The sequence below is a fragment of the Alosa pseudoharengus genome, unplaced genomic scaffold (assembly GCF_046254945.1).
Source record: "Alosa pseudoharengus isolate Yale_2024_CS ecotype anadromous, Long Island Sound unplaced genomic scaffold, YU_APseudo_1.1 YU_APseudo_1.1_scf_2, whole genome shotgun sequence".
NCBI classification, from domain to species: Eukaryota; Metazoa; Chordata; class Actinopteri; order Clupeiformes; family Clupeidae; genus Alosa; species Alosa pseudoharengus.
In genome coordinates this window covers 35,656,590-35,681,905 of record NW_027468663.1, presented here as the reverse complement: position 1 = coordinate 35,681,905, position 25,316 = coordinate 35,656,590, and the positions used below count along the sequence as shown (strand labels likewise).

At 41.9% G+C, this 25,316-nt stretch overlaps 1 protein-coding gene across 1 annotated transcript in view; it reads right to left on the bottom strand.

Moving 5' to 3' along the window:
• Positions 1-5,471: 5,471 nt before the first annotated feature.
• sirt6 (sirtuin 6) overlaps positions 5,472-25,316 on the bottom strand; it is a 26,183-nt gene continuing 6,338 nt past the window's right edge. The window contains exons 4-8 of the mRNA XM_076294818.1: positions 24,845-24,904; positions 12,853-12,948; positions 11,653-11,733; positions 10,991-11,114; positions 5,472-7,255 (exon numbers count right to left, since the gene is read on the bottom strand). Of these exons, the coding sequence (XP_076150933.1) occupies positions 6,770-7,255; positions 10,991-11,114; positions 11,653-11,733; positions 12,853-12,948; positions 24,845-24,904 (847 nt within the window). The 3' untranslated portion in view covers positions 5,472-6,769. The remainder of the gene's footprint in view (positions 7,256-10,990; positions 11,115-11,652; positions 11,734-12,852; positions 12,949-24,844; positions 24,905-25,316) is intronic.

The following is a 25,316-nucleotide window of genomic DNA, read 5'->3' as shown; positions in this document are numbered from 1 at the left end:
ACTCGTCTCTCTTTACTCCTCTCTCGTTGCTCTCAAGATTCTCAACAAAGATAATGCGTAGCAAGATGGGTCCTCCTAGTTCATGTCTATGAGGGCAAAGTGGAGTTCAGTCAGAGACGGGCTCTGGTTCAGTTCCTGCCTGCACAGGGGCGTGTCACTGACGTATGTCAGTTGCCCAGGCTGTGTTCTAGAATCTTTGGTGGCTAGTGAAAACACACACACTCAGCCTTAGAGGTGCCATGTGTAAGAATTGAGGTAAAAATATAAAAACAAAATGAGCTACACACATCAAAAGAATGAGAAGAAATTCAGGGTTCCTACACATTTTCCATTTAAAAATTCCATAGGCCTACTCAAATTTCCAAATTTCTCGGTAGATTTTTCTGACCATATTCTGGACATTGCAGCCACATCTGGTTTGGGATAACTCGGTAAAAACAAAGGTATGGACAACTGAAGTGAACAAAAAAATTACACTTAATATTCGTCCATTTAGCTGGTTAATTTTTAGTTGTAGGCATATCTTAGTTGTAGCCTATCATAGTTGTATCTTGACGATGGGGGCTGACAGTTAAGGCCCATTCACACCAAGAACGATAATGATAACTATATCCATAACGATAAAAGCGTTCGCACTGAACAACGATAAACAAAGTCTCTCCTTGTGTAAATGAATGTGACGGCTAAAATTTGATGGGTTCTGATTGGCTATTAGCATTTTATCGTTGTGAAAATCGCTCTAAAAGTGATCCCCAACGATATCGTTCTTCATGTCGTTATCGTTATAGTTTATGTTTGAACGTCATCATTCATATTAACGAGAACGATATTTATTTATAGTTATCGTTAAGGCCTATTCACACCAAGAACGATAACGATAATAGCTGCCATAAACGGACATAACTGCCAGCCAAACTGCAATACACGTGTCTCGGTTGTTACTCTAGGGTAGACCAACTCACTTTCTGGAGGTATACTGCCCCCATCTTTTATGGAATGTGGAGTATGAATTAATACACACATGGCACCTTTAATCAGGGGTGTTATTGGCAAAGGTAATCACAGCAGAGTGATTGTTCTCTCCCCCCGATGGTTCAAGTACTATAGTGTTGGCTAACGTATGCCTACACTTCATAACATTCATGAAGCAAATCCTATGCAGGGGTAAAAGGGCCATGAAGGAAATATGTTTGGGCCAAATACTAGGGGTCGGGGGGCATGTCCCCCCGGAAGAACATTTTGAAAAATAAGCCCTTAAATGATGACATCTGATTACTTTTATGGGAAGTGTTGATACATTGAGATACATATATTTTAAATATTATGTAAGGGATAATGTATAGAACGCCGGTCATTACTGGGAAAATAAGTTCCGACAGGGCGAACCGGACCCCGACGCGCAGCAGAGGGGTCTTGTTCCGCCCTGAAGGGACTTATTTTCACAGTAATGACCGGAGTTCTATACATTATCCCGCTTATTATACGGCTACTTGCCAAAACGAAATAATAAACTCCCCACGATATGGCTTTAGCCTACATAACCTAGCCTATTTGTCACCGTTCATCGTGGCATTTGCTGAGAAACAAATAGTTCGCAACAACACACGCTGCTGAATTTGAATCAAACATTCTTTAGAACACAGCTGATCAACCATCTGCTTTCACGTTTGAATGAAGTTCCAGTCCTTGCGTAGTGATATGAAAGACATTAATCAGAAGCACAAAACCCGTTGCCATTGACAGCGGTGATTAAATGCTTTGCCGGTGATTTATGTAGATTTAACATAGGCCCGAACGTTGGGAAGGCCCATTCATGTGAATGGAACTTTCTGCAGCACTCTGAAGAGCCGTGTAATAAAGCATATTACAATACAGCCTATAAGGCCTAAAGAAAACAAATTTATAATAGAGCAAAGTAGCCTAGGCCTACACAAGACTAAACCAAATATGGCTGAAATATATAGGGATATATATGATCATTTTGCAAACATGTTTTTTTTTTTTTTATTATTTATAATATGTTTTGTTTATAACTTAAACCAACATTGAGTTAAAATGTTGACTAAATTATTTACTATAGGCCTACTTGATGATAATATACTGCTCAAAAAAATGAAGGGAACACTTACAGTTTTCCACAATTGTTAAGACACATTTTTTGAAACCTTCCACCCTTTTCTCCATTCTCAAACTACATTCACAGAATGTCTGACAGTTCTTGCAAAATAAAACACTCGCCTCAAAAGTTTTACTTGTGCTCAGAACCAAACAGTGTCAGAGTACCAATCCAGTGTGTGATTGAAGTGCTCCCTTAATTTTTTTGAGCAGTATATATAGCCTGCCCCGTAACCCTTGAATTTCCCCAGGGGATCAATAAAGTATCTATCAATCTATCTATCTAACAGTCCTCTGGGCCTACCTACAAAATAGTGAATCATGTGATAGGCCTACTGATATTGACGCTGATGGAAGAGGTTGCAACTTGAAGGTTGTTGATATTTCAGTTAATTTGTTGATATTTCAGATAATCAAATTACATCGATTCATCTCCTCCCAAAGTAACACTGTAGGTCCTACACCTCTCCTCCTAAAATAAATGGTAGGCTGTTTTATGCTACTGCGCCAGGATTGTGTAGGCTACAACACTAGTTTTACAAGCGCGCACGCACACACTAAATCAGGGGTCTCAAACACCCGGCCCGCGGGCCGTCCTGCCCAATTCCGGCCTGCGACGTATGACAAAATAATAATGTAGTCCGGCCCTTGAGGTTATTAATTGCGACAAACAACGATACTGATTAAAATAGACGATAGATCCAGGTACGGTGACAAATCTCATTTGTAGACCTACTCTGCTCCACTATGTGCAAGACATCCAGAGCTTGATTCAAACCCAAAATCGCTGCGCAAAGTTTTCAGGAAATAGGCTACTTGTATTACACGCGAGAAACACGAAGACGTGCATTTGTAATGACGCGGAAGCGATGCAGGCCATAGTGTTGCAGAAATTGAAGCAGAAATTAAGCAGAAATAGGCCTACACCAAATGTTGAAAAACGTTCACGTGTGATGAAGTCTTAGGTAAGCTATGTTATTCACCTATTCTAATTCTGAAGGAGAATATCCTTTTGGAGATTATGATCGATCGTCTATGAGTCACGGTGCGTCTGTGAATGGAGGTGCGTGTATACAACGGTGTCCACTAAGCATACCATGCTTGTTTCGACCCTCTGCCCAACATAGCTTGGAGGTTGCAGTGGTAATCGTGATGATAGTGTCCGTAATGGATGTGGTACAGACAGCAGGGCTAGTAGAAATAGGGCTCTAAAGAACTACAAAGTCACCCGCAATATGATGCGAACTTCTGGGTACTGCAGATTACCCGCGATAGGAACTGTTTGACCAGAATACTTTATTGTAGGCCTATATTGTAGTAATCTATTACTAAACCACAACATCTTAGGTGTTGGTATACATCTTAGGTGTTTTCCTGTTAATTTGTTATGTGGGTAATATGAAAAAAGGAAAGTAAACCTGCTTAAATATGTTCATCCAGTATTTACTGAAAGGTGCATAATTTGAGGTGCTTGCCATCCAGTGACAAATTAGATGGGTACATTTACCCCCTTCATAAACTTTTGTTTTACTCAAAGATTTTTACATTTACAGTAGGACTTTATCTCTGACCACCTTCAAGCCATGGCCTTTTGAAATTTTGATATAAAAATCCAATGGTGTTGCTTTCTTAACCCTGATGCCTAGTTTGCCAGGTTTAAAAAAGTTATGAGAGGAAATATTTTTATTTGGTGTGAAAAACACACATACCTGTTTTTCATTTATTTTATAATTTGTATTAATATTTATTTTATCATTATTTTATTTATAAGCTACGGTTGCTAGCACAGGTGTCTAAAACTAGATAAAAACACTTGCACTTTCTGTTTGCAGTTTTGTGTGGTATTTGAAAAACAGAACATTGCATTTTCAGAAATAGCCGGCCCTCCAATCAGATGACGTTGGCAGAATTGGCCCCCAGCTCATTTGAGTTTGAGACCCCTGCACTAAATGGAGAGCTAGGGTTAAAATGCGGACTTTAAATAGGCGACTTTTTATCTATCAGCACAATGCTACAGTAGGCTATTTCCACTAAATATAAATGTTTACTAAGCATGCCAAAGCTTTGATCTTAGCACTGTCACTATAACGTTACGTATTCTCATGGTGAGATGGCATCCCGAAATATGTTTTAAATGACATGGGGCGCAAGGTTCATGGAGGTGAACGGCTCTGTCACAGCTAACTTCAAGCACAGCTTACACGCGCAGAAATAAAAATTCAATATCAGCATCACGAGATTCATTATCGGAAAACCCTGAAAGCGAACCCAATGCAAAGCCAAACTTCATACATGATGTCTTTTTAAATCAATTTGTTGACCTTTACCGTTTCATTAACCTGACTCTCGCCAGATGAATTTCATCCCGCCTAGCTCCACTCATCCATCTGGGATCAATCCATTGGAGTGGTGCTTCAGAAGGCTGGGCCTTATTAAAAAATCCTTGCATAAGATTGGATAAGCCACTTGTCCGTCATCTATTGACGTGCTACTTCAACCACTCACATCGAAGCCAACCCGTGACGCTGAGAACAGTCTCACAGTCGCTTCTACGCTACATCACATCTATGAAACTCCCGCCCTGCGTCCTGATTGGCTCTACCATAAAATCTGGTGCAGAAATCACTCTCAACGGAACCGATCCCAGATGGATGTGAGTGGAGCTAGGCGGAACGAAATTCATCTGGCGAGAGTCAGGTTACCGTTTCATGGCTTCTGCTGAGAAACTAGTTCGCCACATACAATGAACTTGAATCAAGCATTCTTCAGAACGCAGCTGATCAACCCGTCTACTTTCACTTTCAATTAAATCCACTAGTAAATAGACTAGGCTACTTGTGGCGTGATATTCGGTAAGATGTGAAGCACAAAACCTGTTGTCATTGTCAGCGGCCTGTTATAGCCTACACAACAATGGTCTGTGTTATACAGAAATATAGCCTAGTAAGCCTACCTCTGACCGACAGACCCCACCCCGCCCAAACAAAAAAAAAAACTTAGCAGATCTATACAAATTGCGTGGGTATACTCATTTTAGTGGGTCTTTTTTTAGGTAAAAAAAAAAGAATTCCGTTTAAAAACGGAAAAATCACACCCCTGTTTAATTCTCTAAATATAGGATGTGATTTGTGAACATCTACAGTGTGCATTTAAAGTAATTTCGGAAACCTCTCCAGGTTCTGTCATGCACACACATCTCCAGCTGTCCCCTTATTTTCCACAGCTTTTAGTCAATATTGCCCCCAGAATCTGCCCCATTTACCCACAGCTTTTACCCGATATTGCCCCCAGAATCTATGTTTTTACAGCACACACAGACACAAAGAAGTGCAGTACACATAACTGTTTTTTTTTTTTTTAATCACTGTGTGATTATTTATCAATTCCTTACTGTGAGGTACACTAGAAAAGAGAGCGGAATCCATTTTACAAAATATAAAAAAAGATTACGGACACTAGAACAGTCGTGCCAGAAACACACACACACAGACACACACACGTGATTGCCTCCTATTGACGAGCACAAATGTTTGAAAACACACAGACTGTTTGAGTTAGACAGAGGAAGACTGAGAAATAGCTAGGCGGAAGAGGTCAATTTCAGTAGAAAGTCTTTGAACCAGAAACGCATGCACAGCGAAATAAATTACAAATGCTATCTCTCTCACTTACACACACACACACACACACACACGCACACGCACACGCACACGCACACACACACACACACACAGAGCATACACACAGACATGACACAAAAAACATTCAGAACGTTCCACCAGAGTATTCCCAAACACTTGCAGAGTCCGATATACACAATAGACCAGGAGGTGGTTTCTCTTTTGTCAGACACACACTAAAGAGGGAGGCAGTCACTCTGTCAGAGGACACACATAAAGGAGCAGGAGGCGGTCGACACTCTCTCTGTGGTGAGGGGAGGCGGGAAGACGCCAGGCCACCAGTGATGACTGACCAAACAGCCACCAGACAGTCGAGAGGGAAATCAGGACAGAAACTCATGAAGGAGATCACAGGGGTGGGTGTGTGTGTGTGTCTGTGTGTGTCTGTGTCTGTCTGTGTGTGTGTGTGTTCCAGGCGTGCTGATGAGGGAGAGGGAACAGAGGGCTGCCGAGACTGTGTGCGTGTGCCGTGTGCATGTTACAGGTAACAACTGGCTTCGCATATCAGAGACATTGGCCGGACAATTGAATGGGCAGCTCATAGGCAGTTCAAATAAAAAAGAGATCATGTCCATTTGAAGAACATGAACAGAGAGCTTCTCTAAGCTGTGACAGAAGAGATCTGGGAGGCTGATCCTGATACAAATCCATAATCACACAGCCATTGTCAGGCTCCACACCAAGTCTCTAGGATGCTTCTGGTACACTGTAACTCATACAGTAATGGTCATGCAAGATCTCACAAACACAAACACACACACACACACATGACTGACTCCTACTGGCTAGTTCTTCCTGGTGTCCTGTACGCAGTACTTTGTTGCTTGTATTGAGATTCTGTGAAGCGCCAGGGACCAGGTGACATCAGAGCAGATTCAGGCCACACACGACAGGAGTCCAAGACATGGTCAGTCTGTCTGGTAAAGTTTGTCCTGTCTGTGTTTGTGTGTGTGTGTGTGTGTGTTTCAGTCTTTTTAAGTAGCAGAAACCTCAGTCCGGGCTTTTTTGGGTCCGGACGGCTGATCCGGGCAGGAAGGCTCGTGTTCTGCCCCGTTAACAGACCTTGAATCGCTACAGCCAGCTTGTGTTCTCATTGGCTCAGAGCCACTGTCAGTCACTGTTGCAGGTTCCCTCATTGGAGGGCTCTCTGAGGGCGGGCCTTCCTGTTCTCGTTTGACACCCGTGGCTTCCTCCATCTCTCCATCCTGCTCCTCTTTCTTTACCTCCATCTCTCCATCCTTCTCTTCTTTCTTTACCTCCCGTGATCCCCTCTTCTTCTTCTTCTCCTCCTCCTTCAGCTCCGTCTTCAGTTTGCTGAGGGGCGGGGCAAACGGGTCGCCGGGGGAGGTCTCGCACAGCGTTGGTCCCTCCCACGCGGGGATCTCCATCCCCAGGCACTTCATCAGCTGAGCCATGACGTCGTCAACGTACGCGTGGATAAGCAGGTCGGCGTGCTTGTCCTGTAAGGGGGAAGGTGATTGACAGCTCTCAGTATCTGTTGTTTAAGTGTGGATCACTCACACACACACACACACACACACACACACACGTGCGCGCACTTACACACACACACGTACAAACACGTAACATACACGTAGCACACAGTCATTTATAAATGCAACACTGCGTAAGTAGGTAAGCAGATTGCCTGTGTGTGCGTGTGTGTGTGAGTTTGACTGTGCTGTGCTTGTGTGTGAAAAAGACTGCAATAAGAAAAGGGGAGAGAGGAGGAGAGTAATGAAAAAGAACTGGATTAGGTTCATGGGGGGGGGGGGGATGGTCATCTCATCACACACATGTGCCAAACAATGTGAGCAAGCTTGATGAGTGTGTGTATGTGTGTGTGTGTGTGTGTCATGTGGAAACTAATCAAACCTGTTATGAATAAGAAGCATGAGAGTGGAGGTGTAAGGCCGAGAGCGTGTGGGGGAGAGAGAGAGAGATAAAGAGTCAAAGAGAAAATGAATAGAAGGGGTAGAAAAAGGTGAAGGAGTGGGAGAGGGATGAAGAGAGGAGAGCTGAGATGGAGAGAAAGATGAAGAGACAGAGGGAGGAAAGCTTAGATGGGGAGAAAGAGAGAGGGATGAAAAGAGAGAGGGATGAAGAGAGGATTAGAAGAGGAGAGAAAAGCAGCATACATGGAGGGAGAGACAAAGAAAGAGAGAGGAAAAAAGAAAGAGAAAGAGAGAGAAGTGACAGACAGGATGAGTGCAGGACTAGGAAGAATAACTGATCTTGAGGGAGAAATGGAGAGAAAGAGTCGGGGGAAATATGACAACCCTGTTTGTGTGTACGCGTGTGTGTGTGTGTGTGTGTGTGTCATTTATTAGGTGGGCTGTATATCGATGAGGTGTGCATGCTGAGAAAAAGTGGAATAGAACGTTATGTCCAATATTCTGATATGTGGTTTAATGTTCTGCATTATGTCCAATATTCCAATATGTGGTTTAATGTTCTGCATTTCTCATTAGTGGGTCACTTTGATACTAAAAGTATGATTCTATGTAATGACTGTATGATATCTGTACTGTCCCTGTGTATATCTGTGTGTGACTGTATTTAGAGATAAGCGGGAATATGACTTTGCACGGCTGCGTCAGTAGCTATCTGCTCCGGATTGCCAGGTTGCCACTAATCAGAGTCTGATTCAGTGTAGTCCACGTGAGATGGGATGACAAACGCCATCTCCCGTCAGCCTGGAAGGATACTTAAACCCCAACTTTTTCCTTGTCTAGTTAGAGCAGCTGATGGATCTTTAGGTGAAGTCATGCTGTCTCTCCCTTGATGCGCATCATTGTAAATAAATTCTGTTCCTGATTTTTCATACTATTGGTCTGACTGGGTCTCTTTTCATCTGTGGTATCAAAATTACCATCAATGCGTATGTGTCCTTGCATTTGTATGTGTGTCTCACATATTTGATGGGCTGTAGGTTGATTAGGTGTGTGCGTGCATGCATGCATTTGTGTGAGCAGTGTACTTCGTTATTGTACTTAAGTAGAAATTTCACGTATCTGTACTTTACTTCGCTATTTAAATTTATGTCAACTTTCACTTTTACTCCACTACATTTCCTAGATAAAATGTATACTTTTACTCCGTTATATTTCCACTAAGCATCTTCGTTACTAAACTGCAATAAACTGCGACTGCAATAAGGGAGGTTTGGCGAATCACTGCTCCTAGATTGCATTACGCACGCTCCGCACGCTGCGTGCTCTATTTCAGCGCTTGTTTGTTGCTAAAGGAGGAGGACGCACAACTGAAACCGCCATGGAAACACGAGCACCTACTGGAGGACCTCCCGTTATCATAGACGACCACCCCGACGATAGTGGTGAACTCGGTGAACAGGGTAGTGGTGAAGAAAACGTCATACACCCGTGGCAATTATTTGCAAGAAATGTCTCTGTACATTGGCAGCTATCTGTGAAGCTGAACACTCCGCTACCAGCCTCAGCTGCCTGTGAAAGGCTATTTTGCATTGCAGGACTTGTTTTCAGTCCAAGAAGAGTGAGACTGACTCAGGCCCGGGGTGGGTAATCGGGAGAATCGGGAGAATTCCCGGTGGGCCGCTTCACTTTTGGGCCGGTCGAGGAAAAATATGTTTTGTTACGTTAGTCTATCTTTTCTTAAAGTAGGACACATTTCGCGTTCTGTGCATTAAACCAATGCAATGCCTCTGTATGGGTTGTACCCTATGTGAGTGACCCAAAAACAGTTGGTTGGGTCCATATAGCCCGTCTTTTCCAAAACGTTTTCTCAGATACGGATAGCCGAGCCGGCCCTACAGTAGACACAAGCATCAGGAAGGATGGATGGTAGAAAGAGGCCAGGAGAGACTGAGCAACAGATCAACCAGTCGACCACTGAAAATTATGAGCCTGAAATTAGTGAGGAGGCCATGACTACAGGGACAAGTAGAGAGGATAAATTAAAGTTATTTAATGTTAGAAAGAGCAATTACCCTACATGATAAACCTATATGCCTTGTTTGCTCAGAAGAGGGTGTAGGAGTAGGCTAAACCACCAAACAACAATATAGCCTACCCATGCAAAAAACATGTAGCCTAAACATTAGTTCAATATGCCTCTTTGTGGAAGCGTGGGATAGGCTACATTTCAAAGGCTTTCTTTCTTTCTTTCTTTCTGTTTTTGTTAAGTTGTGGAATAGTGGAATATTTTTTGTTAACTTCTCAGATGAAGTGAATTATTATATAACCTTTACACATTTGTTGAATCATGGTACTAATAAAAACTACAGGATAGTAAGAGCTGAAATGTTGCTTCATTTATCCAATTTCCACCACTATGGAAAACGTGGGCCAGTCTTGGGCCTGAAACTCCCGGGCACTGAATTCTGGCAACTTAAAAAAAAAAACAGCTTCTTTTGAAGATGAACAGACACCTTTTCAGTTTCAACTAATGACTGGCATATTAGTAGCTGCTGGACATAGGTGGCGTGTGTGTGTGTGTGTGTGTGTGTGTGTGAGAGTGAGATGGTGACCTGGGGAGTAAGCCCTAGAAATGCTCATACCACATGGCCAAAATGTTCTCCCTTCAAGCAGGTCATTTTTTTTTAAAGAAATAAGTTATTTATTTTTCATTTTTACCTGAAGTTCATACAAAAGTAAAATTTCTGTTTCTGTTTTTTTCTTCGATGTCAGCTCTAAAAAATATGTTAAAATATGTTAAAGTTTGTTCTTTGAACTTAAAAGAATTTTGCCTGAAAAGTCCTAGAAAATAATGTGATTTTGATTTGATGAGTGAGATTAAGATATGGGAACCCTGAATATGCTTTATGCTTTACTATAAGAAAGCCAAAATAAAGTTCACAATAAAAAGTAAACTCAAAAATAAAACCGCTTGCTTTTTACATTTTACTTTTACTTCAAATACTTAAGTACATTAAATATCAGAAAATTACTTTTGATACTTAAGTACAGTATATATCAGATACTTTAAGACTTTTACTTAAGTAATATTCTAAAAGGTAACTTTCACTTCTACCAAAGTCTTTTTCTAGTACGATACTTGTACTTTTACTCAAGTATTGCTTTCTAGTACTTTATACAACACTGTGTGTGAGTGTGTGGCCATGCGTCTCACATATTTAGTAGGCTGTGGGTTGATGAGGTGTGCATGCGGGTGTGTACGTGTGTGTGTGTGTGTGTGCGCGCGTGTGTGTGTCTCACATATTTGGTGGGCTGTAGGTTGATGAGGACCAGTTTGCCTCCCTTGCGTTTGGTGATGAGAGGAAGATCACTACTGGGTTTAATCTGAAGAGACGTTCCCAACGTAATGGCCACATCAGCACGCCTGTAACACACACACAGAGAGAGAGAGAGACAGACAGAGCTGGCTCAGTCACAAACACCAAATAAACAGAAGGACAATGTATATCTGTAGAATGCAAACATTATTAAAACAAGCAAGTATATGAGCCATCCAGCATGTAAGCCTACTTATAGCCATTAACTCCTCAAATCACCATTACCATTGCCTAGTTTTGTACAAGATAAATGCCTTTGTGCCCCTGCTGAAATAAAAACATTACAATTACATAAACCACCTCCACATACACACTTACACAGTGCACAGCCTGTGTCTGTGGGGGTGTGTGTGTGTGTGTGTGGTCCCTCTGATGGGAGATGTAATCTGATGGAGAGCCTGCATCATGTTGATGGAAAATCACAGATCTGGGTGGAAGCTCATGAATATGGTGTCTTAATGGCCACGCACACAGTCAATCATCCTTGCACAAACCGCTCAGTTTCCCCTAAGGTGTCAAAGGTCAAATTTCAGTCTTATCTAGTGCGACCCAGAAAGTCAGACATATCTACAAATACACACTCACCTGGAGGCCTCGTCAGCTCGGTTGAGGTCACGGTCTGGCAGCGAGTCCTCCCAGTCCAGTATGGTGCTCATCAGCTTCCCCCTACACACACACACACACACACACACACACACACACACACACACACACACACACACACACACACACACACACACACACACACACACACACACACACACACACACACACACACACACACACACACACACACACACACACACACACACACACACACACACACACACGCCATGTCATTTCTGATTGTGAGTACTGTTCACATTGAACAGTCTTTTTAACTATTTAACAAGAGAATATAGTTAATAGTTAAAAAGACTGTTTATAGTTAAAAAGACTGTTAATAGTTAAAAAGACTGTTTAGCTTACGTATGGTAAGAAGACATTAACATTTCCTTGCTAACAGTAAGTTTGCAAGATATTTTAGCAGTAAAGTTCTTTTTTTTATTCTGATTCTTGCTGCAACTCGACCTGTCAAATCTGCAACTCAAAGTCTTCTCTTCACAGTTGAAACTGAGACTTGCTTACTACGACCACTATTAAGATGTGCTTGAAGATGTTGTCCTGTGAGCCGCAATTTGTTGACTCTCAGAAACTTGTCTTCTGATTTTGTTGTGGCTTTGGGTCTGCCAGACCTCTGTCAGAGTTTCCCTTGGTTTCTGAGTGCCTTTTGATAGTTAAGGAATCTGTACTCATACTTCTGAAATGTACATTATTTTTCAGTTTTGTGTAACTTTACCTTTTTTTTAAACCCTAGCAGTTCAGCACTTAACTTTGTAAGTCATTGGACTTGAACTACTTGAATTTCAACAAAAAAACTGGAACAATTGGGGTGTTCTAAAACTTTTGACCAGTAGTATATGTATTGATGTATCATTTTATCATATATAGAAGAAGATTTTGACCAGTAGTGTATGTATTGATGTACCATTCTATCATGTATAAAAGTACCATTCGATCATGTATAGATGTACCATTCCCTCATGAGCAGGAAGCCTGTGCATTCAGACATGTGAGCCTGAATACAGACGTTATACACCTGTGTACAGAGATACAGGAGCTGTGTATGTACATTAGCTATGTACATTTCTGCATAATTCATGTGTGTGTAAGAGGGAGAGAGAGAAAGAAAGAAAGAAAGAGAGAGAGAGTGTGTGTGTGTGTGTGTGTGTGTGTGTGTGTTACCTGCATGCCCGTAGGCCTCGTGAGCGGGTCACCTCACAGTAGGATCCAGTGGGTTTCAGTCCCATCACACCGATCACCTTTTCCCGTACATACTGCCTGGGGGACACACAAAGCCCACAATGCATTGCAGCTCTGTTCCCACACCAACAGCACACAGCCCACAATGCATTTCAACAGTTTTCACCAGAGCTGTATAAATAGAGAGTTGCGACAACTCAAATCATGGGCGCCATCTTTCCTCCCAACTTGATGATTCTACAATGTTATTCTATGGAGCAAATATGATATGTTGAAATAAATAGCTTATTTTCACCATTAACAGACCTATAAATGATATTATCAACATTTGTCAGTATGTAAAAGACCCTTACAGAAATATTCCAGTGTATATTTTCCTTCCATATCTTAAATGGCCCTGTAAAATGCTCACTGTAGTTAGGGTTGGGCGATATACCGAATATACTCGATATATCGCAGTTTGCTGTACGTGAGATACATTAAAGTGTTATATCGCAAATTAACACTTACTTTGCAGTACTTTGTCCCTATCTCTCTTAATCTGTCCCTATCTCTCTTAATCTCTCCCCCTCCCTCTCAATAACAACGTGAACAAGGCACATCACACACTCACCAACCAATCCTGAACAATCTATTCAGATGAGGGTGTGACGTCTACATGTAGGTGTAGTAGACGAGAAGAAGTGAGTTTTCAGTTCAAAATCAGCGGTAGCATTTCTATCTATGGGTAGCATAGGCTAGTGTTGTTCAACAATGTCCACATCAACGGGACGGACCGACCTAGCCAACTTAGACCATGCCTGGGCTGGTTAAGAGTATTTTGGGTATTGGATATTTCAATGTGGTAATATGGTGGCAGCATGGAGGGGAGTGTCTCCAGGACGCTGGTTTCACTGTTAAGCCTTCATGAGGTGTCGTGGGCCTAACTTAACGAAACATCGGTGAATGAGGGTGCCCACTTGATAACCCCAATGACATGCCGCATACTATATAGGCTACTGCTGTTGGATAGGCCATTTGCATTGTGCTTGTGACCATTTGTTGGCGGATTTGTGGGTAGTGTGCTTTTTAAAGTTAAACTTGAGCAGGGGCTTCTGAATGTGTTTTTACCTTGGATTTTGGCACAAGGGATTTTAACATCTAATCCTGTGTATTAATGTAATGCTGAAGCTAGCGTAGGCTAGTGACTGCTGTGAATAGGGCAGCTGGCAACTAGGGAAAGACCTTGTGACAGCACGGAAAGACGGCTGACAGGAGGGAATAGACCCCGCCGGGGCTACAATGGGTTAGCAGCTCATTGTGGCAGTAGCCCAGGCTTCACTAAGCTATGGGCTGCACCCTACTAAGCTACAGTACAACATAATGAAAAAATACCCCTAGAGTCAGCGAGAGCAGGGGCGGAAGATGACTCACTTGTGATAGACATGGTTACTGACCCTGGAACGAATTTGATTACGAGTAAGGAAAACATGTTTGTGGAAGCCACTAGTTCAGAGAAAACTGAGAAAAAGCTGCAGATGTGTGTGTGTGGTTGGCAGAAGGTTACAAGTCTAAAGGGCCTGAAAATTCATCAAGGGAAAAAGAAGTGCTTGGTAGAGGGAACACAGGGTCCCCGCATTGATAGCTATTTCTTAAGAAGTGCATCAAGTCAGTCGGTTGAAGTCCAGCGACAGGAAGAAACCCACAGTTCGCAGGACATCAGTACCCCTGTTGTTGAGGTAAGTTCTAGCACTGAGGCAGAGAGAGAGAGGCCAGTCAGCCAAGGAGGGAGAAGATTAATGGTCATAGGCCTGGGGTTAGATGGCCAGGCGCAGCAGAATGTAGAATGTGGGAAGATGTTAATAGTGATTTGGTCAGCATCCTGGGTCAGCTCAAGGGGACGGCTGAAAGCAAATTAGAGAAAATGGGAGACATTATTTATAGCTATGGTAAGGACAGATTTGGGACTATTGAGAGAAGGACAAAACGGCTACATGAGGTAGTTAAATCTAGGCGCCAGCAGGAGATAGATAAACTTATCAAGGAGAGGAGGCAGCTTAAGAAGCAGTGGAGAAAAGCTACAGATGATGAGAAGGAAGGTATTGACTGTCTACAGGCAGATGTGAGGGAGCGGTTAGTAGTGCTAAGAAGAGCTGAAAATATTAGGAAAAATAGGAAGAAGAAATCACGAGCCCGACTAGCATTCTATAAAGACCCATTTAAGTTTGTTAAGTCTTTATTCGTAATGCAGAAGAGTGGTAGTCTTTTGGAACCTAAGCAGAAGCTTGAGGAGTATTTAGAGGGAGTGCACAAAGATAGGGAGAGGTTCAGGGAGATGGTACTTCCTGCTGATATCCCACCTATTGGTGAATTAAGTAGCCAATGCGACGATAGTCCACCAAGGTGGAAAGAGGTGCAAGAAGTAATAAAACGTGCAAGGGCCTCTTCAGCCCCGGGACCTAATGGAGTGCCCTACCGGTTGTATAAGAGTGCACCAGATGTTTTAAGATTTTTATGGCAATTAGTTTGGAAAAAGCAGAGTATTCCCAAGGCTTGGCGGAGGGCTGGGGGAATATTTATTCCCAAAGAAAAGGACGCAGTGGAGATTAATCAATTTAGGCCAATTAGTCTACTGAATGTTGAAGGGAAGGTTTTCTTTAGTGTGGTGGCACGGAGACTGACAAATTACCTTGAAAGGAATAAACTAATTGATACCACGGTGCAAAAAGCTGGAATTCCTGGCTTCTCCGGGTGCTTAGAGCATACCAGCATGATTTGGCACCAAATTCAATTAGCAAAGCGTGAGAAGAGAGACCTGCACGTTGTGTTCTTGGATTTGGCTAATGCTTTTGGGTCTGTGCCGCATAGTCTGTTGTGGGAGGCCTTTGATTATTTCAGAATCCCAGGTAGCATTAAAAGCCTAGTAAAAGCATACTTTCTGGATATTCAATTATGTTTTACTACAGCTGATTACACCACAGGTTGGCAACAACTTGAGATAGGAATCATGGCCGGATGTACCATCTCCCCACTTGCTTTTACAATGGCAATGGAGGTCATTATTAGGGCCTCAAAATGGGTAGTGGGCGGGGAGAAGTTGCAGGGAGGGCCACGCCTCCCCCCGATTCGGGCTTTCATGGACGACATGACAACCTTGACGACAACCGCTCCATGCACCAACAGGTTGCTGGGTAAGTTAAATAGTAATCTGCAATGGGCCAGAATGAAGGTGAAACCAAGTAAGTCTAGGAGTCTCTCAATTATTAAAGGGAAGGTAACAGATAAGAAGTTTGCTATAAATAAGGAGGTGATTCCCACAGTTCTGGAGAAACCAGTGAAGAGCCTGGGAAGGTGGTATGATGCAAGCCTTAGTGATAAATCACAGGTTGAAGACTTGAGACAGGTCACTAGGCAAGGTATTGCAAAAATTGACAAGTCGGGGCTGCCAGGTAAGCTCAAGCTGTGGTGTTTGCAGTTTGGTTTGTTGCCTCGGCTAATGTGGCCATTGACAGTTTATGAAGTTCCTCTGTCAAAGGTAGAGAGGTTGGAAAAAATGATCAACTCCTTTGTCAGAAAATGGCTCGGAGTCCCACGCTGCTTAAGCAGTGTAGCCTTGTATGGGAAGGGTATTGTAGAGTTGCCAATATCTAGTCTGACAGAGGAATTTAAGTGTGCTAAGGCCAGATTGGAATTGACTCTTACTCAGTCCAAGGACCCAGTGGTGAGGAAAGTTGCACCCTCAGTTAATGCAGGGAGGAAGTGGAACCCAGAGCAGGCAGTTAAGCAAGCTCAATCAGCATTGAAGCATAGAGATATAATGGGCCATGTGCAGCACGGGCGGGGGGGTCTAGGGGTGGGTGCAAGTAAACCCTTGTGGAGTAAGGCTTCTGCAGGAGAAAAGAGGAAAATGGTAGTGGAGGAAATGCATAGACAGGAGGAGGCTGTAAGATGTACTAAGGCAGGGGTGGGCAAACTTTTTGGCTCAAGGGCCACATTGGGTTTTGAAAATTGGCCGGCGGGCCACACATCCCCCCCCCACCCCCCCACCCCCCACGACACACGCCTAAAAAATACATTTTTTATAGCCTATAATTTCGTATGAAAAGTATTTGTTTTAAAATACTGCTAATTTGTTTCAAAAATACTGCTAATTTTATGCTGTTTAACAAATGTATAAATTGTACACTATCGCTTTAAGACAGTCGCTTTAATTCACGTTTATTTCTCAATGATCTTCTGCCTGCTCCACTATGGCTAGTGCTGTACCTACGGCTGGGCCCTCTCACAGTTTTTAAATGGTCAGTAGTGGGAACTACTGTTGCCTTCATGATTTCCTTTTAAAACTTTCTTATGAGGAGATATCAATTATCAACAATCACAAGCCAGCTGGAACCTGCGGCTCTCTCTCCCTCTCCTGAGTGCAGACGCGTTCCCAATTAAATGGATTGCATATGTTCACGTTAGATCTGCTGCAAAGGAGATAACTAAGAGTTAACTTAGTTTAACATGATGTTATCTCTATTTAACATGATGTTTTGACATTGACATTGTAAACGTTATCTAAGGAGAGTGAAAAGCAGTTTGCAGTAAAGCTAACCAACGTCTATCGCAGGAAAAAAATAGCGAGCAGCCTGATAACTAGCCTAAATGAAATGCTCGGCGGGCCGGATGAAAGTGCTTGGCGGGCCGGATCCGGCCCGCGGGCCGTAGTTTGCCCATCCCTGTACTAAGGCAGTGTCGCAGGCAAAACAAGGGCAGTGGGTGAACTGGGAAGGGGTGGAAAAAAGACAGATTAAATGGAAAGATCTATGGGGCATGGAAGCTGGTAAGATTAGATTTATGTTAGGTGCTACATATGATGTGCTCCCATCTCCCAAGAATTTAAGTCAATGGTTTGGTGAGGATGATAAATGCATACTTTGCTCGTGTGTGGGCAGTCTCCACCATATCCTATCAGGATGCAAGGTAAGTCTCACCCAGGGGCGGTATACGTGGCGTCATAACCAGGTATTGAAATGTGTGGCAGCGGCAATAGAGGATAAAAGAAGAGAAGTCAATTCATTAGCAGCTAGTAAAGGGGTAAGGCAAATTAACTTTGTACGTCAGGGGGATAAACCTTGTTCCGCGAAGGCCAGGTGTAAAACCGGCCAGTTGAAAAATGGGGCGGGCTGGGAAATGAAGGTTGATCTTGGCCAGCAGATGGCGGTACCTCCACATATAGTGAGTACTAAGCTACGTCCTGACGTAATTCTATGGTCGGATTCAGAGAAGATAGTTTACTTCATTGAACTCACTGTTCCTTGGGAAGACAGAGTGGAAGTGGCCAATGAGCTGAAGAGAGCTAAATATACTGAAATAGCAGAGGAGGCAGCTAAGCGAGGTTGGAGTGCACGATTAAGGCCTATTGAAATCGGTGCACGTGGGTTTGTGGCCAGATCTGCTATTGGCTTGCTGTCTGAATTGGGCATTTGTGGTCGAAGTCTAAGGCAGGTGGTTAGTAACATGTCCTTAGCAGCAGAACGGGCAAGCGAATGGTTGTGGGTAAGGAGAAGTTACCCTTCCTGGGGCGCAAGCTAAGGTAAGCTAACTGGCTCATTTGTTTTGGTCGTGGGTAAGGAGAAGTTACCCTTCCTGGGGCGCAAGCTAAGGTAAGCTAACTGGCTCATTTGTTTTGGTGGTGGGTAAGGAGAAGTTACCCTTCCTGGGGCGCAAGCTAAGGTAAGCTAACTGGCTCATTTGTTTTGGTGGTGGGTAAGGAGAAGTTACCCTTCCTGGGGCGCAAGCTAAGGTAAGCTAACTGGCTCATTTGTTTTGTGTTTGTGATGGACTGTGCCTAGGTTGATGGTACTTGGCTAAGGTTCTTTATGGTTTATGGTTCAGTCCACATCAACAGGACGGACCGACCTAGCCAACTTAGACCATGCCTAGGTTGGTTAAGGGTATTTGGATGCTTGTTGTGGTAATATGGGGCAGCATGGGGCGTAAGCTAACTGCTAACTGCTGGCTAATTTGTTTTGTGTTTGGGATGGGGCCTAAGATAATGGGCTAAGCTAACTGGCTAATTTGTTTTGTGTTTGTGATGGGCTGTGCCTAGGGTGATGGTATTTGGCTAAGGTTCTTTATGGTTTATGGTTCAGTCCACATCAACGGGACGGACCGACCTAGCCAACTTAGACCATGCCTGGGCTGGTTAAGAGTATTTTGGGTATTGGATATTTCAATGTGGTAATATGGTGGCAGCATGGAGGGGAGTGTCTCCAGGACGCTGGTTTCACTGTTAAGCCTTCATGAGGTGTCGTGGGCCTAACTTAACGAAACATCGGTGAATGAGGGTGCCCACTTGATAACCCCAATGACATGCCGCATACTATATAGGCTACTGCTGTTGGATAGGCCATTTGCATTGTGCTTGTGACCATTTGTTGGCGGATTTGTGGGTAGTGTGCTTTTTAAAGTTAAACTTGAGCAGGGGCTTCTGAATGTGATTTTACCTTGGATTTTGGCACAAGGGATTTTAACATCTAATCCTGTGTATTAATGTAATGGTTAATAGATGGAAGCAGTTCTGATTTGGTTACATGAAACGAAAAACGAAACGAAATAGCAAGGAATCTTCAAATTAAAGTTACAACGATATCCGTACATGCGGAATGCAGATAGAATTAGGCAGACATAGGGGTATGAATACTTATGCACCCTGTATTTTAATGAAGAACATTTATTTATTTACGATACATTATTCATTCACAAAGAAAATTGGTGTCCAAAAAGGTTGGATTATATTTTTTATTCCTCTTTTTAATCAACTTTAGCGTGGGGTTGAATACAATTTATAGGCACTGTATTTCATGATTCATGAGATCTGTACATTGAGGCAGATTAGGCTAGCCTACTGTCTATGAGTGTAGGCCTATCTGACGGTCTCAAAACAAAAACGCAACCGAAAAACGACGAATTAACTCATTGAATGCCAAGCTGTTTTCGGGAGCTTTGTCCTAGAGTGCCAGCAATCTAGACCATTGTTGATGATTTTTGTACAGCCACAGCATATGCTGTGTTATAGCTATGAACACTAGCACGTCACCTGAGCACGTCACCTGAGCACGCTCGTCTATCACGTCACCTGAGCACGTCACCTGAGCACGTCACCTGAGTTCGTAAAAATGGTATGCTTTCTTGTACATGATGTAGGGGTGATAGTAGAAAAAAGCTCTCGGTGGGTGCAAACTGTGTATTTCTACACGCCTCTGTTCCTGAGAAATCCCAAGCTAAACAGTGGCTAGTTTTCATCAAAATCGCTGTTTTTTTCTAGAAATGGAGATATAACGTCTTTCATGAAATATGAAGTGTTGCCTGTTACTTACTTGTGTTAACTTTCCGGGAAGTGATCAGCGAGACCTGGCGAGACTGCCACCTAGTGATAGACCCACGAAAATGGCCTGGTTTTGACCTGACGTGCATGTGTCACTGATTCGACCCAAAGCGGCAACCGAGTTATGATAAAATGTCCAGATTGTTTTCGATCGTCATATATTTCATTTTCATTAATCACAGAGTTCCCAAAATCACATATAATAGTCTAGGTCAATTTTTAAAAGAAATTAACCCTGAAGGCAAATCATGTTAATTTAATTAAAATATTTATTTATTTAGTAATTAATAATTAAATTAATTACTAAATAAATAGGAAAATATGCATTATTAAATAAATAGTTAAAATACAGATAAATAGATAAATACAGGTGAATAATATACATAGATAGTTAAAATATGGTAATCAACCTTGGTTCTAAACATGTTTTAAGTAAATTCTTCAGAAAGCCATCAACCTGTTTCATGGTCCTCTTTTTTCATGAATTATTCATTATCCGAGACAACAATTTTAACCATGTACATTAATTTCAAGCATTTTCTTTAGTCTTGATCTTAAATCTGAGCATGGCATTGAATTCCCTATATGTAAAATGATGTATAACCTATAAAACCTATAAAAGCACATTACATTCAGGTTTTTACCTTGTACAGTCCAAAAGATAAGTGATTGATTAGATTTTGACCTGGCGGCGGCGGCCATATTGGATTTCTCCATTTTGGGGCATTATGGGACATTTTTGAGCCTGGCATACAGAATATTTGAATTCAGCACCCTTCAAAACCCCTAAAAATGTTGTATGCCAAAAATTAACATGATTTGCCTTCGGGACTTTAAATAAGCACATTTTCCAAAATCCTGCCTAGCCTATAAAGGTGTGTTAGAGTGTCTAGTTTTGATAATTAAAAAAAAAAAGCTAAAAACGTAATATTACGTTTTTGGCACTCAACGCATGGGAAAGAAAAACTTAATATTACGTTTTTGGCACTCAATGAGTTAAGGAAGCACGCACCACCCTTCTATCTGATGTAAGCCATCATCATTCATATGGTGACTAGGGGTGGGCGATATATATCGTCTGCGATAATATCGTGATTGTTGTTTTAACGATGTGCAAATTGACATTATCGAGTACTTAAATTACTTTGGGGAAAAAACACTCGAAATCACGCACTGAAGACTCATACAGTCCCAGGAGGTAGGCTATTATGCGGGAGAAGTGCAGCAGAGCATGTGTCACGTGATCACTAGTGGGTCACAACGTTGTCCCACGCAGCTTGTGCAGCGAGAGTAGCCTACTTGGGATTTTATGCGGCTACTTCTGTTCAAGTAGCATTGTATGATGAGACAGTCACGTTTTTTCCTACACGGTATTATATGGAGAGAAAACATTAGGCTTTGAGTATTTTAATAGTCAGTTGTAAACAAATAACTATTCTCATGTAACTCTTTTGTAAATGGACTGAAGTTCGCTCTAAATATCTACGTTTACTGATTATGCTAACCGTTAGCATCTCTATGGGATTTCTCATATACATTAGCCATAAGCTAACGCATTAGTTTCTATTCTGTAACTTGGAATGCTAGCCTACGTGATTGCTCTAAAACAAAACATAGAAGGAAATAACTGAGATGTAGGCTACTCTGTTGGTCCGCTCTTAGTTTTACAGTGAATCCTATGTAAAGGTTTGAAAAAAACTTCAGCTTCAGACTTTCTTTTGGGAAACTGTTAGGCCTATTCATCTTCTCTAATGTAGCTGGCTAGACCATGTCATTGCCACACACACAAGTGGGGGCAGAATTGGAAATGTGTAGAGTGACAATGCATTGGTTGATTTGGTTAAAAAGTCACAGGTTAGGTTATTGGTTATTATTGTAATGATGCTATTCATAAATAAAGAGCTGTAAAGTAACTCAGACTTTAACAAAAAATTTTTTTTAAAGGATATCGACTAATTATTGTTATCGTCAAAATCACAAAAAATATCGAGATATTATTTTTTGTCCATATCGCCCACCCCTATCAGTGACCGATTAGAACAAGCTACATTTATTTGGAAAGTTAACTAAAGTCATGAAGTTTATCCTGAAGAGTGGATAGGCAGAGGGACCTTTCAAAGGAGGCAGGGAAAAAAAGAGAGAATGATAAAGCCAAATAACAGGCCATGATGAATGCTCTGCAAATAGGCTAAAATAAATCAATTGATGTACCCTATTTAAGTGTGTTGAAATTTTTGCATGCATACTTTTCCCTAGGAGAAACTTTCGTAGTAGGCTACTGGCAAGAATTCAAAACTACTTTCACCCTTGCTTTTACATGCAAACATACCACCTGTGAATAACCAAGAATGTTTTAAAGGTAAACTATGCAGTATTGGCAATTTCCTTACAGTTTTCTCGGTTTTTGCTGCTTTTTCGCTGGCTTTGTCATGACGAATGTCTGAGAAACTCCATCGCTACCTTTTTCTAGCCGGTGCCTGGCGTGTATGTGTATTTGAATGCAGTAAAGCAATTTGTTACACTCGTTATACTTCCTGACACTGAGGCCGTCGGCCCGCCGGCCCACAGTTGCAAGGGTGGTTTTTCCGCTCACAGGCGCTAGGGGGAAGCGAGACGACCACCATTCAACCCGAAAAAAGTCATATAACCATTCCAATGACTCTGAAGCGGTTAAATGAAGGTAAATTAAGCGAAAAAACTTGCATATTAAGCTAAAAAACCTGCATAGTGTGCCTTTAATGAGGATATAATTGGTTAATTATAGTGTTTTAGAGGTGTGTTTTAGGTTGTGGAGAAAAACATCTGGAGTAGGCATCGACTTCCAAAAGTTCTTAAAAAACCAGGGAGAAAGGAGAATAATGCCAGAAGTTATCAGAGGAAGGGGGGGCGCTTGTGGTTGGACTTGGTACTGCGTCTCCCTCACCCAACTCATATGGATCTGCGCTGCCAATAAACCATAATTTCTCGAAATATCGCAGCTTTTCTTGTGGTCCAAGTCTTGCCCTATATGCCTTTGTATCTTGAACGCGTTTTGATGAGCTTTTCTGTTGTTAAGATGTGGTTATAATCACTTAAGGTATCCAAAGTGCATAATACTCAATTGTACTTTATTCAGTTCTTTACGCCGAGTGCCTCCAACATGGCCATGCAGCTGGGTTACCGCCCAGAACGTGACGTCCGTGCAAACCCCTAATATATACGACTCTGGTTTTCACATCTCTCCACATTTCAACAGTGCAAACAATGCCAAAACCTTCAGCAGGTAAACTTAACAACCCAGAAAAGCAAGCGGCAAATATTAGCATTCTGTTAATACTGTCACATAATACACTTCAGATAGCAGGCTCTACCATTTCAGCACTCCATGACCAACTGGAATATAAATCATAAGGCACATCATACAATTAGAGCTGTCAACTGATTAATCACATCATTTTGCAACAATTTCGCTACCTTCAACAAGGTCTACAATAGTCCATGATAATATGAAGAGGAAGAGACATAAACAGCACTCACATGGAAGAGAGAGCGAGAGAGAGAGAAAGAAGAAGAAAGAGAGAGAGAATTCAAAGAACTCCTTTGAAAATGACCATGCTAATTTTGCCCATGCTGAAAAGTTGTATTGTGTTAGTTCACTTTTGTAAACTTTATACTTTTTGAGATATTAATAAAAAAACAAGATTATTTTTCCCCATAGACTTTGTATGGGGACTATGACATCATAATGGGCTAATTAACTTGAGTATCAACTTCCAGCTGCTCAACTAGGTCCCATCAAAAAGCTGGTTAAACTGATCGCACCTGTATCAACTGCTTTCTGCTCAATTAGGCCAACTCTCTCTGTGTATCTCCATTCTACAAGGATATAAGGCACATTCCATCCAACTTTCTATCCATTCATCCTCTTCAAACCATTCACTCATCTACCCATTAAACTATCCCATCAACATCCATTAAACAATCTGCCTATCAACATCCATTCAACTTTCTGTCTATCAACATCCATTACACTATCTATATTTAACTTTTAAACTATATACTCTGTCTCAGGCTTTAAACATACAATCTGGCTCTACAGATCCTGTTCAACTATTTCCTCTGCCCACAACTGTTTCAAAATAAATGTCCTCACTACAATAATTCACTATTAAATAATTTAACTATTTAAACTACTCAACTATTTAACTGTTCAGCCATTCCAGTTGTTATCAACTATGACTTCTGCCAACTGTTATCAAATAAAAGTTTGTTTTGCAGTATGTTTATATTTTCATGCACTGGTAATTTCCTCGAAATTACATTTTCTAGTTTTAATTGCTAGCTGTAGAACTGAGTTAAGTACAGCCTCTGGAAGTGAATAAGGCTCAATCGCTGTCAGCTGCGATTAATTAGCATTTATCTTTTTAACACATCATTATTTTTTTCATTATTCGTGGCAATTATCATGTTAATTTTGACAGCACAACATAAAAGAGAACTTTCTTGTGCCTGCCATTATGTTGCCATAGAGATGGTGAGAAGCAGGATGAAAGCTTTAATGGTCTGTGAAATAGCTCTCAAGACGAGGTCACAATGGGGTCCAACATTAACACAGTTCCGCTGTCTCATGCTGATGGAACTTACTTGCCACACTTTCCACACTCCTCCACAAACATGTTGCCATGCAACTCCGATAGACGATCTCTGAGAGAAGGACAGAGAAAGAGATGATGAAGGAAGAAAAGGTTAAAAATGTACTAACATATAAGCAGCACATAGGTCTCTCTCTCTTTCTCACACACACACACACACAGGCTGCATCTGACAGAAATGTGCGGATGTTACAATACCTCAGAACATCTCAAGGAACAGGAGCGATAGTAATGCAATACACTGGTGATTTGACAGATATTGCGATTATGATTTGAATTTTAAACATGTGATGAAGCATTTCCAATTACAATAACATTGAGAGCGCAGAAGAAGGGATGGAGAGATGAAAGGAGGAGAGGAAAGAGGGAGAGGCCAGGCAGAGGAGAGGAGAGAGGGAGAGGCCAGGTGGTGTGTGATACGGCAGCACTGATTCCCTGCCCAGTGATAACTTCAGACTTCCTCA